Raw genomic sequence first — 13786 nt, forward strand, 5'->3', positions numbered from 1 at the left:
AGATACTTAAGTCTTCCACCCACTTCATCCAAGTCCTTCTATCATTGACCTTTCCCTCTTTGACTCCATTATATCCCAATTGAATAGAGGCACAAGTTTAGTTGTGGGATCAACTTGTAAATTAACCTCTTTTCCTTATTTTTTGGTAACTGGGGTTAGGGTTTGGTTTTAATTTGCATTTTATGGTAACTTCCCATTTATATGTTATTGTCATGTTCACAAAATCAACATTTAATAAATCCAATAGGCAAAATATTGCATTAATTGCATTTGTCACCCCAAAAGTACAATGATGTCTATATATTTATTTCTTTTTTACGCATTTGAACCCATAAAAACCTAAAAAATTCCTTATCCCTTGCTTACCTATTGAGAGCTTGTGATCCCTTGCTGAATCTATCATTCGAATGCTATTTTCTTGCTTTTATATGCTATTGCACGCTATAAATATGAATACCACAAAAAGCTCAGTTTATAAGAGCCTTCTTCTTGTCCATTGGTGTTAGTGGGGAAACCTAGTCATCTAACCTCTAAGCCTTGCCCAAGAAGCCTCCTTTGCAGGGATAACATCCACCACAAAATGACAGGAGAGAGGCCGCTGAGGTGACAGTGGTGGCAAATCTTTTGTTGCCATAAGACCTAGGTTGCCCAGTGAGGTTTTGCACTAGGCCTGCTAGATTTTTACCTAACAGCTCTCAAATTTAGATATGGAAGGATAGATGCCAACATGTTGCATGAAAGATAAGATTCCCTCTTGTATAATGAATACACAATTGTTAATAAAATTCAATGTCTTATATATTGAGACTCCATTTGTGTTATGTTCATGTATGTGTGGCTTTTAAAATCCAACAGTTCGCAATTTATAACACTAACAGACAATGATACTGGATCCAATGAAAAATATCCAGCCCCCGTTATCATCTCAGAAACAAAGCATACAATATGAAAATCCATCTGATTTGGCATATTCAAATCAATAACCTACAGGATGAATATTGAATTTCCAATTGCGCATGCATGGCGAGAATGGTGATTGGGAATAAAGTTATCTGAAAAGACATAAGTAAAGCCTGCACCCAGCCCCATGTTTCCTATTTCACATGCAAAACTCTGAAGGACGTTGTTTTCTTTCAACTTTGGAAATGGCGAAGATACAATGGTTGGAATTGACACCTATATTGTTACAAAAGATGTTTCAATCCCATAAAGCAGAATTAACATAGAAAAAATGGACACCTGCAAAAAGTTTGTTATAATAGTCATGGTTGCTGCAAGATCTCTACATATATTTCAAGCCGTTGTGTATAAAAATCTTTGAAGAACAAAACTGAATATGAAGCTACACTTGAATGGAAGGCTTCAAAATCCAGAGGCTGAAAACTGTGGTGATCCAGAAAACCGGCCTGTACCATTCGTAGACATCTCTGCAGCAAGCTATATATACAAATGCAAGAATAGAAATGGCAATTAGTTTCCATAGAAAGAACAAAAAAGTTAAAGAAGGTTATATTATGAACTAATTTGCCACAGTGCTAAAATACAAGGCTAAATACAATTAGTTTTATCTGTTCATCAGAGTGGCTATCAATTAATTCTTCTATACACACTACAGTACAATCGGGCATGCCCATTTGCTAAACAATCCATAGCAGTTCTGAACACAGCTAATGCAAGATTACTTACATATTCTTTGTATTGTCAACATCTACTGAAAACAAAGAGGTGCAATGTGTATGGAACATTCATTTAAAGTTCTGCAAGATTCAAATGCTGAAACTGAGGCAATGAGCATATTTCTTGTTTCTACAGAGTGTAGACTTCATAAAAAACTTGGTTTCACTCTTCTAAATGCTTCACTATACTATTCAACTGTGGAATGTATGGGGAAGGCAATTCGTTCATGTATTGACAACTCCTCATGTATCTCACCCTATTTAGGCCACAAGAGCTGCCATTCAATGAAAAAGCAACTCAAAACAAACTGCATTCTTAATGCACAGATTCACAAAAAAATGTAACAGCCCATAAGTGTAATCCTACACAGCCAACCTAATTGCAGCAATACTTTAAGTGTATACATATAGTTCCTGTTATTGAATATCGTGCAGTGAATTGTATGCAAAACATTTTTCATATTTGATAGACATTATTTTGATTAGAAACATCACTATTAAATAAATAGAGATCAGATCAATACAAGTGTCAGACACTGGATAACTTGAACAGAAAATTAGTTCACAATCAGCAACAATTAACAAGAAGCAACAGTGGGAGGCAGATGAATCAATCACTGAGCAGTGGCAAGTCTGAGTGCGTCGAATAAAATATGAATGAAGAAAGCAAGTTGGGCATAGAAGAAAATATATGACGATGTGTAAGAAAGAGATACAATATAAACGGGTGCTGAAAGTGGATGCCCATCAACTAGCTAAGAGTTCACAGGGAATGCATAAGAAATATTGAGAAAGCCAATGTTAACCTTTTAGTAAGCTAAAATAATTGAACTATAATTATATGATGGTGGCAAACAACAAGATGTCACCCTGTTGTAATGCTTTAAGGGCAAAAAATTTAGTTCTGAAAGCAGATGCCCATGAAATGGTTAAGAGTTCAGAAGGAACTCATAGAAATATGGACGAAGCCAATATTAGCCTTTAGTTACAATAAATAAACGAAAAGAAAAAACAGAAAAAAAAGAAGAAAAAACTCCAAGCATATGATGCTGGCAAATAGGAAGATGTCATCCTGTTGGAATGCTTCAAGGGTTTAAAATATAGCAGGTGATATGCCAAGTCTTTCAAATAGAAAACAAACATCAAACTAAGGAAAATATCATAATCTTCTCATGTTATACCTGGTCATTGCTACACACTTTTAATAGAGAGATGATCTTATCAATTAATTTATACATGAACACAATATTTCATCTCCCTTGCAAGGGATTTTTATTCAATCAGTCCTATCTTTTATTTTAGAATAGAAAGTGTTGCCTCAAAATCAAGCAGGCCTTGTGAGAGGTCCCGCAACGCAAAGGCCAGACCTTGTTGCAACAACGAGGGAGATTGCCACTGTTACCTCAACAATCTTCCTCCAGCTCTTTGCTGGAATTGCACCACAAGGGTGGTTTCCTAATGATCACCTAAAGGGTTCTCTAGATTATATGGCTTTAGGTGATATAAATATGGGCTAGGTGAGGACACTCTTTAATAGAAAAAGGCACAAGTATTCTTGTAAAGGAACAACATATCATACACCAAGCCTAGAAAGAGCCATGTGTAACCTAGGATTTTAATATCTGCAGCAACAAAGGAATTTCTAGGCATAAATGCATCGAAGAAAGCGGTTACAAAAGATTCAATAAACAAAGGAGAAGAAAAACCCTCAAATTAAGCCCTAAGTTGAATTCCTAGCAACGGTTAGGGTTTTTCTCTACTTAGAGTAGATGATGTCAGCCGTTTTAGAGAAAATTTGACCATGAAAAAGGCTAGATTTTGAGTTAAATGGCTCAAAATGGTTAAACTCAAGGTCAGTTACCTCCAACACTCATCTAAGGATGCCCTAATTGAATTTGGCCTTGTGAATTAGTCCTAAAGGACTTAGAAAATGAAAGAAAAGGAAAATATTTATGTTTTGAGGATTTTTGACCAACATCAAAGATGCCAGTGCCTATTTTGATAGTCCTTAGGGCTAAATTTAAGAAATGGGGAATTAATGCTAGGAGTAAGCGGAGAAAACCTCTTTGTTTCCACTTGTCATTAGAGAATTTTTGAGGTAAAAAATGGGCCTCAAAACAAAAATGTACAACAAAATTCAACTTTATAAGAACCAACAGGATTCAATATGATGATGTCAACCATGGGGGACTATTCACCATCTTTGGAGTAAAAAGGTAAAATAATAAAAAAAAAAAAATAGAAAAACTACTTTTTCAACTCATATTTTCAGCTTATCTCCCTACAATTTTACTCGAATTTCGAGTGGGAGCACTTGTTGGATGCAAAATTTAATTTTGCATCCAAGGATTGTTAGAAAATCATAAAGGCAGAAAGATTTCCTTATTCTTGATAATTATTAATTACTTGTGATAATTCTTATTATTACGATTCTTATATCTTCTTTCCATTAGTTCATCAAGCAATTACCAAAGCAACAACACATAAAACAATAGACACCAGATGTAGACACTATGCCAGGGAAAAATCCACCTCGAGGGGAAAATCCAATCAAGAAATTTTTCCTTTCAATAGTATGCTTTGAGACTCTTCACCGTAGACCAAGACAAGACCTTCTCTCCACACCAAGTCAGCCTCCTAGAATTTCGACCTCTTTCCAACAACTTCAACTAGGTAGTAGGTTATAACTTATGACAACTGGCATCTTCCGGCATCAGACAAACTTGGAAGACTTCGATCTCCCAATCTAGAGCACGAAATAGAGAAAAGAACCACCAAAATTTCAATTTTCCTTTTCTCCTTAGACCTCCCCAAACTCGCATTCACTTCGACTTCTCGGCAACAAACTTCACACCTTTTTCCCAGCTACAAGAGAACTTCACACTTTTTCCTAGCTACAAGAGAATTTCGCACTTTTTCCCAGCTACGATAGAAATCGAACTTGTGTGTGAGATTGATGCTCCAAATGAATTCAATAAGCTTGCTTTTATGGGCTCCATGTGAGGTCAAATAGGGTCCTTAGGCCAACTTGATCTTCTTCTAGGTTGACATGGTGTGGAGGTTACATAATTCATATTTGACTCAATACTTAACCCTTTTACATGATTGAAAAGCCCAAGAAGGGTCTCTTTAAAAGAATAATGACTCTATTCACTCAGAATAAATCCTATAAGTCCTCAATGGGGACTTTGACCTAAAACATGATGACCCAAGCATGAAACCCATGCTTTAATAAGTCACAATAATAATAATAAAAATTATTTTCTTTATCCTTTTGACAAGTACATTGCATGATAACTCAAGTATAGTAATGAAGACCGAACATAGTTACATTTTCCAACAAGGAGTACCCATGTTGCATACTTTCGATAAATGCTACTACATGAAATATGTGAAATACATGAAAAAAACGTGATTGCACAAAGCATCCATTCAAAATATGCAACATGGGTACTCCTTGGATGCAAAATTAAATTCCGCATCCAACGAATCCTCCCGCTCGAAATTTGAGTAAAATTGTAGGGAGATAAGTTAAAAATACAAGTTGAAAAAGTAGGTTTTTCCCCTCCAAAACTTGATGTGGTAATCTAATATTATTTTATTATTTCCACTATTATTTTATAATATTCTTTAGGAGGCAAATTTTAGACCTCAAACTTTATCTCGTGACAAGCCCAAGCTGTTTTGTTTTTTGCGCGGAAAAATTAAATAGGGGAAGCTCTCTAGAAGGTCCCCTATGGATTTCAAGGAAGATAAAATTAACATGCAACAATTAACCAAGATTTTCCATAAAGAATACAAATTTAGATATGGAAGAAAGAAAACCCTAGCAATAATTAATTACATGAAAAACAAAAAAATCTGCAATAATAACTTACAATTCTTCCATGAAATTGTCTTCTTTCAATCCCAAAAACATATCTCCAAGACAGAAATCAACCTCCGATAGCAATAGCACCAAAAAGATCACATCTCCACAAGTAGCAGGTTTACACAAGGCTAAGTCGAGCTCTCTAAAGGAGGTTGAAATCCATCAGTGATGATGAAAAGATAAAAGGAGTGATCCTCTACTTATATGGGGTTAATCACAGTGTTGCACATATTGTGATAATATTAGAATTATCATGATATCATCACTGAAAAGCCTCTGCTGATATTATCACTGGAAAATATCGCGATAATTTTCCCATTTTAATTTATCGTGATAATTTTGAAATTATCACAAGACAATGGGAAATTGTCGACCAGTTATGAAAAACGTGAATATAGGTGATGGCTTGGGTATTCAAAGGTGCTAAGATTGAGCTTTGAGGGTAGTGTGAGTCTTGTGACCGTTTTTCATCAAGCAAACAAGGAAAATCCATAATTTTCTTTGCCATCAACCGAGCATTTTTGGAGTGGAGATTTACTCCAGTATACCATATCCATAGTTCCAAATATGTAAATAAAAAATGCCTTCCTTTTCTTTGTTTCCAAGATTAGTATATACTATACATTTAGAGTTTGCCTCTTCGTATCCTCTTTTGAATTTCCACATTTGCTTTGTGTCGTAGGTCCAAAACTTGAAAATTTGATTAGAGCTCTACAAAAAGGTAGAGCCATTGGACCAAATGTGGGAGTATGTTGATCTATGTGAAGGTGATAATAGAACAAAGTTGAGGTGCAAGCTTTGTGGAATTGAAATGTTTCACATAATCACCCGCTTGAAATACCACTTTACCAAAGTCCCAGAGCATGATGTGGATATTTTCCATATAGCTACCCCATACATTGTCCTTATTGCAAACAAATCAATTCTTAATACTACTAGAAAGAGAGATTAGAGGGAGGAACAAAGGAATTTCATAAGAACCACAACCTTCTCAAGGGCGAGGGAAACCTAATCCTTGGCCACACTTTCTTAGTGTAGTATTATTATCGGATTATCATTATAGTATCAAGAATCTAGATGCCTCATGATGATCATCTCATGAGATATATATATTTTTGTTTTAATGTGATTTTGTATTAAGGTTTAGCTATTATCTTTTTAGAACTTACGACTGAGGAGTCAAGACAAAATGACAAATATCATATTTCAAACTTCAGTGTCTACATCTTATACATTTTATATTGTATTTTTATTTTCATATTTGTTTGATGCTGATGTTTCCTTTAAAAAAATAAAAATTTGAAAAAATATCAGGACTCAAGACAAATATCATATTTTAGTATCTACTATAAATGATTGATGTACCACTTGACATCTTATACATTTTATATTGTAGTTTTATTTTCATATTTCTATGACAATGTGTTTGTTTGATGTTGATGTTGCTTTAAAAGAATAAAAATTTGAAAAAAAATGATTATTTTGGTATTTTCATGATAATTTATGATATTTTCCCCTATATTGCTAATAATTTAAATGTTGGACCCGCAACGATAAATTGTTGATAGCGATAAATGTAAAATTGGTCAATCTCTCAATAATTAACCTAAAATCCTTATGACAAGTTTAATTTTGAGTGTACATGAAGAAAAAGGGTTACAAGCCAACCAATAGCTCAATGTAATAAAATAAGCCACTAAAAGCCGACATGCGTGGGTTGAAACTCCTCTCTAGCATGACACATGCCCTTTTAGGGCAAATAAAAGCTCCAAAATGCATGGAATGGGCAAGATGTGTTAATTTTTCACAATGTTCTGGGCTATAACAATCACCTAAACAATTTCTTCTTCTAGTAGCATTCACTTTTCCAATTTATATTTAATCACCCAATAACAATAAGCAATTGTAAACAGAACAGTAAATAATATGCACAATAGAAGACAACCAAGATCAGTGAGACACAGAGATTTAGGTCAAAGACTAGGGAAAAAAAACCAACCAAATTCTTCTTCAATTTGTCAATCAATGTTCAACATGAGATACATAGTACATCCATCAAAAAGTCAAAGTCAAGCTTTGACTATTCCAACTCAACCAATCCAAAAGCCATTCAAAGATGAGAGATATACTCAAATCTGGTCAAAGTACCAGTCTGCAATTTTCGGCCCTATAAAAGTACAGTCAACAATAGTTAATGGTCTGCCCTAACCAATCACAGTCAATAGTACAGCTACCCAGAATTGTTTGGTCAAACCAACAATGAATTCAACCTTCCTTCCTCAGTCAAACCTAGTAAAAAAAGTCCAATAATTTTGCCGACAATTTGGTCAACCTTTAAAGTCAACTTGCAGTAAAACCCTAGCTCAAATTTACAACCAAACCAATCAAAGTATGCCTAGAAGTTCAGTCAAAGCCTCCTTGAATTCGGCCTCCCAAAAAAGATCAGAAACTTGGTCAAACCAAGTCAAATCAACTCAAGTCAATGCTAGTTAAAGAATGCTCAAAACATATAGTCAATGCTAGTCAACATAACTCTTCTCTCTCCTTCGCACATCTGAACTTGTCCCTGCAATGTTCAGAAGTGTACAAATCATTTGATGAATGATGTGATTTAATTATGATGTTCCCAAATGAGGTCAACGAACTCATATTTATATGGGTTTGAGGGTCAATTTCTTTGTCTAGGCCGACTTGACCTTTTTCATGTTATCTTGGACTAGCATAATAATAATACTTTTCAATGTGCAAATTTAACTTTTTCTCAAGTCGAAGAAGGGCCCCCTTAGGGGTTGTTGGGTTTCTCCAATAGCGAAATTGCTCCCTTAGCTGCCAATGTTCAACACTCCCTCTCAGCTAGGGAGGAATTTCCAACTACATCATCAATCTCATCTCAGAAGTACATGTCTCATCATCGTTGCATCATATCTTATCTCGTCTCATCTCATCCCTGCTCATCTCAAGTGAACAATGGTGTCCCGAACTAAAGAAGAAGAATCACCATAAGGGAGATCAATTTACCACTAGGGTAAACATCCTCCAAACCCTATATCCACTGGTTGATCCTCATCGACCATAGGGGAGATCAATTTACCACAGGTTGTAACAATCCTGCACACCCTATGTCATATCCAACATGTTCCCTAGTAATCACGTGGTTGAACACCATGCATCCCAGACTTGGGGAGATCAATTTACCAAACATGTCTGCCATAGGTAAAGATCCTTCATACCTAAGTCTCCTCACACATTGGCTAGAAGAGTGGCAATCCAACAAGCTCGACTTGTCAGTAGTGTTACCTCTCAATCTAGCAGGGGTCCTAGAAAAGGTTCCAAAGGGACAACTACCAGACTAAGTGGCAACAATGTGACAGAGACCCACTGTCACCTCAATCTATGTCCCATGCTCTTTACAGACTTTCACCAATGGGAAGAGTCCCAGTATTAGGAAAACCACTATGAAAGGTATATCAATTATGGAGAGGTAGTGATTTCAAAAGCCCATTCATAGGAGAAACTCAAATGAAAGAGATTACTTGCTCAAGAAGCAAGGTGTAGGGCTCTCCAAGAAAGGCTTTAGAGGAATACCTAGGGATTAGGTATATCTTGATAGGGGATACCGAAGACCTAAGAATCCCAAGAGTATAGGGCTCTTAAACATATCCTTGTGAAGTTAGAGTACCAAATGTGTGGGATCGCAAAGGCACGCTAGTGGACCCAAACAAGGACAAGGGCTTCAGATGAAACTTCAAACAAAAGGTCTTGACCAAGTAAGGGAGGAGAAAAGGACCTAAGAAATTAGGTTTGACTTGAGATTTCAATGTAATGATCCTTGATGAAGCCACTGACCAATGAAGCCTAAGGCCAAGAACAAATTTGGGGCTAGGGCTTGGGATAATTCTCAATCTAGCCACGACAAGTCTCTCAAAATTGGTGAGGGACAACAGGACACCCTACGCGGCTATGGACCAACTCGCACATCGAATGGACGACTGCAATAAATTGCGGTTCATGCCCTAGGAGACACTAGGGTTAAGGCTTAGAAAAAGAGAGAGAGGGGAGGTGAAATGATGTTTGTTGAAGTGATCACCAAGGAATAGACCATTTCCTAGCCTATTGGGAGAATGGAGTCAATGAGATTTCGATGTTTGGAGTTTCTTTAGTCAAGGAGTTCCCCAACAACTTCATATGGCCTTGAAAACAACAACTAGGTTACCAAAGAAACTTATACTTCTTATTGTTGTAATCTGATGGCTTATCAAGGCAATTATAGAGATAATATACCCCTAGGAACATTCATTCACTATACTAGACATGTAACATATGCAAAACCCTCACAAAATCAAATTCGCACTTCAATTAGGACAGAAACATAGATTCCATGAGCGAAAATTGCATACGTTATACATGTGACATGAAACAGAGAAATAAAACATGAAATACAACTTCCAAGTATAGCGAATATATCCAATCATCAAAGAGAGACAAAACCGAAGCTCCAAGACCAAGATAAGATTCCAAATGCCAAAATGCATCAAAGATTATCCAATTCGTCCTCCAATAACTATAGCGAAATTCTCAAGAAGAGATAGAATCCAATCCAAGTGATGATGCTTTACAAATGTGGCCTCACTTGTATTTATATGAGCCTCCAATAGTTCAAATGGGTCTAATTAGCCTAATGAATGTTGATTTGGGGTAGCATCGAATGTGCTCTAGCCATGAAAATTGGTGGAGAGGCTAAAGCACATGAAATCTCCAAGACCCAGAAATAGTTTAGACATATTGTACCCGGTTTGGGAGATATTAAAATAATTAATATTTTTAATGGAGTTCCTAAGTCTAAACTTAGGAAAAATAAAATATTAATGGGTATTAATATAAAACTGGGTTAGAAGGTTCCAAAAGTCAAGGATCAAGCCAAATCTAATCTTAGCCATTGATTACAGATTTAATCTCGGTCGTTGAAGGACCAACGAGAAAAGTATAAGAAGAGACTTGAGGTTCAGTTGGAGAACACACCAAACTGATCAGTGATTCATTTTGCTAGAGCGGGGTTGCTAAGCAAAAGTAAATCAGTGATTAGCAGCGACGGGCAGTGAGTACTAGATAGAGAGGCAAAGACAGTACTAAGAGACCAGTGGAGAAGCAGAGAGAGTGAGAGTAGCAGCTGGTTCAGGCCATGCAGAGCCCAGCGGAGACAATGCAGAGGCCAGAGGGACTGTGTCATCCACACAGAGGTTGTTCGAGTGACGCAGAGGGTCCCAGAGGCTGTGCAGTGCCTCAGAAGGCTGACGCAGAGGCTCCTAGGGATGACGTAGGTCAGCAGGAGGCTGACGCAGAGGCTAGAAGGGCCAACGCTGAGATTCAGAGTCATCGGAGAGGGTTTTGTGGGACAGGTTTTTCTGAATACCTGTTTCCGAATATAGAGGTATTGTTGTCGTGCATTTTTCTCTGTCGGGTGCATTTTTCTTAGAGGTAGTCCAAAAGAGAACTTCCAAACGAGAAGTAGAGAGACTTAGAGGAGTCGACAGAGAAGAGCAGAGAGATGGTCGTGAATGGGCTGAGAGGTCGGGACAGGTTGAACGGAGTGTCCAACTTTGTGGTCTGGAAGGCCAGGATCTTCTCCATTCTAGATAGACATCATATCAAGGGCTTCACCTTGAGAGTAATGGCTATCCCAGTTGACTCAGTAGCTAATGAAAGGTACGAGGAGGCAATGGCTAAGGCAAAGTGCATCATCCTTGATGGGGGTGAAGGATCATGTGGTCCAACATTTTGCCGAGAAGGAAATGACAAAGAAGATGTGGGACACTTTGAAGACATTGTACCAGCATATTTCCGTGCAGAGGAAGATCCTCCTTGAGAATCAGCTAAGGTCATACCAGATGCAGAAGGGGAGCAGATAGATCTCTTCCTCGTCAGTTGAAGGAAATCCGGGACCAACTGACCTCCATAGGGGCCATGCCAGATCCGGGACCAGCTGTTGAATCTATGATTATACCTAGCACTTGACATTGTATGTTATGCATGTTAGAGTAGGATGCATCATATGTTGATTTTGCATTAGAATTAACCTCATATGATATTTCTCATGGTAGATTAGATGCATTTAAAGTAAAATTTGCATATTTGATTTTTCTATTGTTTTTATGGCCTAACAATAAGCATGGGTGATCATATGACATTGAAACACAAGCTGCCTATGGGTTCAATCGTTGATATGCACAGGTAACAAGTCTGCGATGTTGATTTATGGTAGCATCGGATGTTCTCTAAGCCTCAAAATTTGTAGGGAGGCCTAGACACATGTATTCCACAATACCGAGAAATTGTTTTGGGAAATTCCACCTGGAGACGGTTTTATTAAAATAATTAATTATTTTTAAAGGGTGCCTAAGTCTAAACTTAGGAAATTAAAATAATTAAAGGGTATTAATTAAACTGAGGGTGAAACTTCTAGAAGAAGTCGAGGATCAAGTCAATATGATCTGAGCCATTGATTAGAATCTAATATGGGCCGTTGATTACTCAACTCGAAGATTATAGAGACTTCGATGGGCATTTGGAAAACACACCATCAAGATACTCAGTTACCCAAGTAAGATTGATTTTCTCACTGGTCAAAGTTTGGCAAGAGGAAAGAAAATCAGAGGGAGAGTTGCAGGTGAGGGAGAGAGGGCACAACATCAATCAGGAGTAGAAAGGAGACGCAAAGCAGAGGAGGAGCAGCACAGAGGTTGTAACATTGGGACTACGCAATCCCTACGTAGAAGTTGACACAGTGAGACGCAGAGGGGCAACAAGTCCTCTCAAGAGTCAGAAACTCGTTGCGAAGCTTAAGAATATTGTTTGTAAAATTTCTCACAGAAATTCCTCTTCTATTCTTCAAGTTGTATCTTGTACATGAAATTTTTGCTGAAAATTAATAAAGAAATCCTCATCTGTTGCACCAATTTTCCCACATTGGGTTTTTATGTGCACAATTGTCCAAAAATAACTGTCATTGTGATTATACTTGTGCTAGTATTTTTCCTTGCATTTACTTTCTGCAGTATTTTAATTGTGAAGCCTGCAGTATAATTTATTTCGATATTTGTTGTAGAAACACTGTGAATAACTTATTTCTGAATAAATAAGTAGAAGAAATAATATCAGTCACTGCAATTGGATTTCTATTTAGAAATTTTCACATGGTATCAAAGCCAAGTTAAGTAGGAGTGCATGCCGAAAGAGCCAGCGTTGAAGAGAAGAGGAGTCGAAGTGTTGCGTAGGCAGAAAATCGAATCCCCAGAGGGATTGCATAGTCCAAGACAAAAGGGAAAGATTTTCGTGGAAGATATCTCTCTGAGTGAGTCGACCGAGAGGTAAGATTTCCAGATCGAGATTTGTCAACGGTAGAGGGAATAGCGCAGGAGAAGCTTCAGTGCAGAGCAGTCTTCAGGTAAAGACAATTTTTCTACAGCAGTTGCTGGGGCAGAAAAGTGTCAGAAATCGATAGGAAAAATAGCACAAAGAAGGATGGAAAATCAATATGTATTTGACTTATCCTCCAGATTGAAAGAAGAATTCTTATGCTTGTCAAGTTCAGCATTAGCAAATGTTTGGTATATTGATAGAGGGGCTTCAGCCCATATGACTAGAGTATGAGAATATTTCTCAAGCTATCAATAAGAGCAAATGGACTTCCATATTACTATGGGAAACAAAACGAAGTGTACTCCAGTAGGGAGAGGCACCATAGCATTTTAGACGAAAGCAGGAACCAAATCTAAGTTCTGCATATGCCCAAGTTAGGAATGAATCTGATTTCAGTGTCCCAATTACAGGACAAGGGATATTGTCAAAATTGGCAACTAGAGCCAAACTCCATGTGGGTCACCTCATTTATGGCAGCTAATATTTTTCCTAGATTCCTCTTGTCGAGAGGTCTGGGATTGATCTAAAGATCATCCAATTCCAACAAGTATTTATCAAGATATGAATTTATTTGTATTTACTTGACAAATTGTCAAGGTCGACCAGTAGTTAAAAGTGTGGCACACATGCCCAGTGAATCATATAAATACAAGGGAGGTTAATTCATTTTCTCATCATCTCATCTCACTCATTCTTCTCTCTCTCTCCTTAGCTTTGGATTATAAAAGGAGTAGCTCACATGTGGGAAGGAGGAGGATGCATTAGGGCAAGGAGGACGTTGAAAGGAGGATGCTAAAACTGCTGATGGTCTCTTTGACTTGCG

At 37.2% G+C, this 13786-nt stretch overlaps 1 protein-coding gene across 1 annotated transcript in view; it reads right to left on the reverse strand.

Annotated features, from left to right (window-relative positions):
- Nucleotides 1–888: 888 nt before the first annotated feature.
- The window catches only part of EMB2458 (FtsH extracellular protease family), a 462403-nt gene continuing 449505 nt past the window's right edge, over nucleotides 889–13786 (reverse strand). Inside the window, exon 19 of the mRNA XM_089395178.1 lies at nucleotides 889–1437. Within this exon, the coding sequence (XP_089251304.1) occupies nucleotides 1363–1437 (75 nt within the window). The 3' untranslated portion in view covers nucleotides 889–1362. The remainder of the gene's footprint in view (nucleotides 1438–13786) is intronic.

The sequence above is a fragment of the Pinus tabuliformis genome, chromosome 1_2 (assembly GCF_031772625.1).
Source record: "Pinus tabuliformis cultivar Carrire ecotype Pingquan chromosome 1_2, CPIR1, whole genome shotgun sequence".
Lineage (NCBI taxonomy): Eukaryota > Viridiplantae > Streptophyta > Pinopsida > Pinales > Pinaceae > Pinus > Pinus tabuliformis.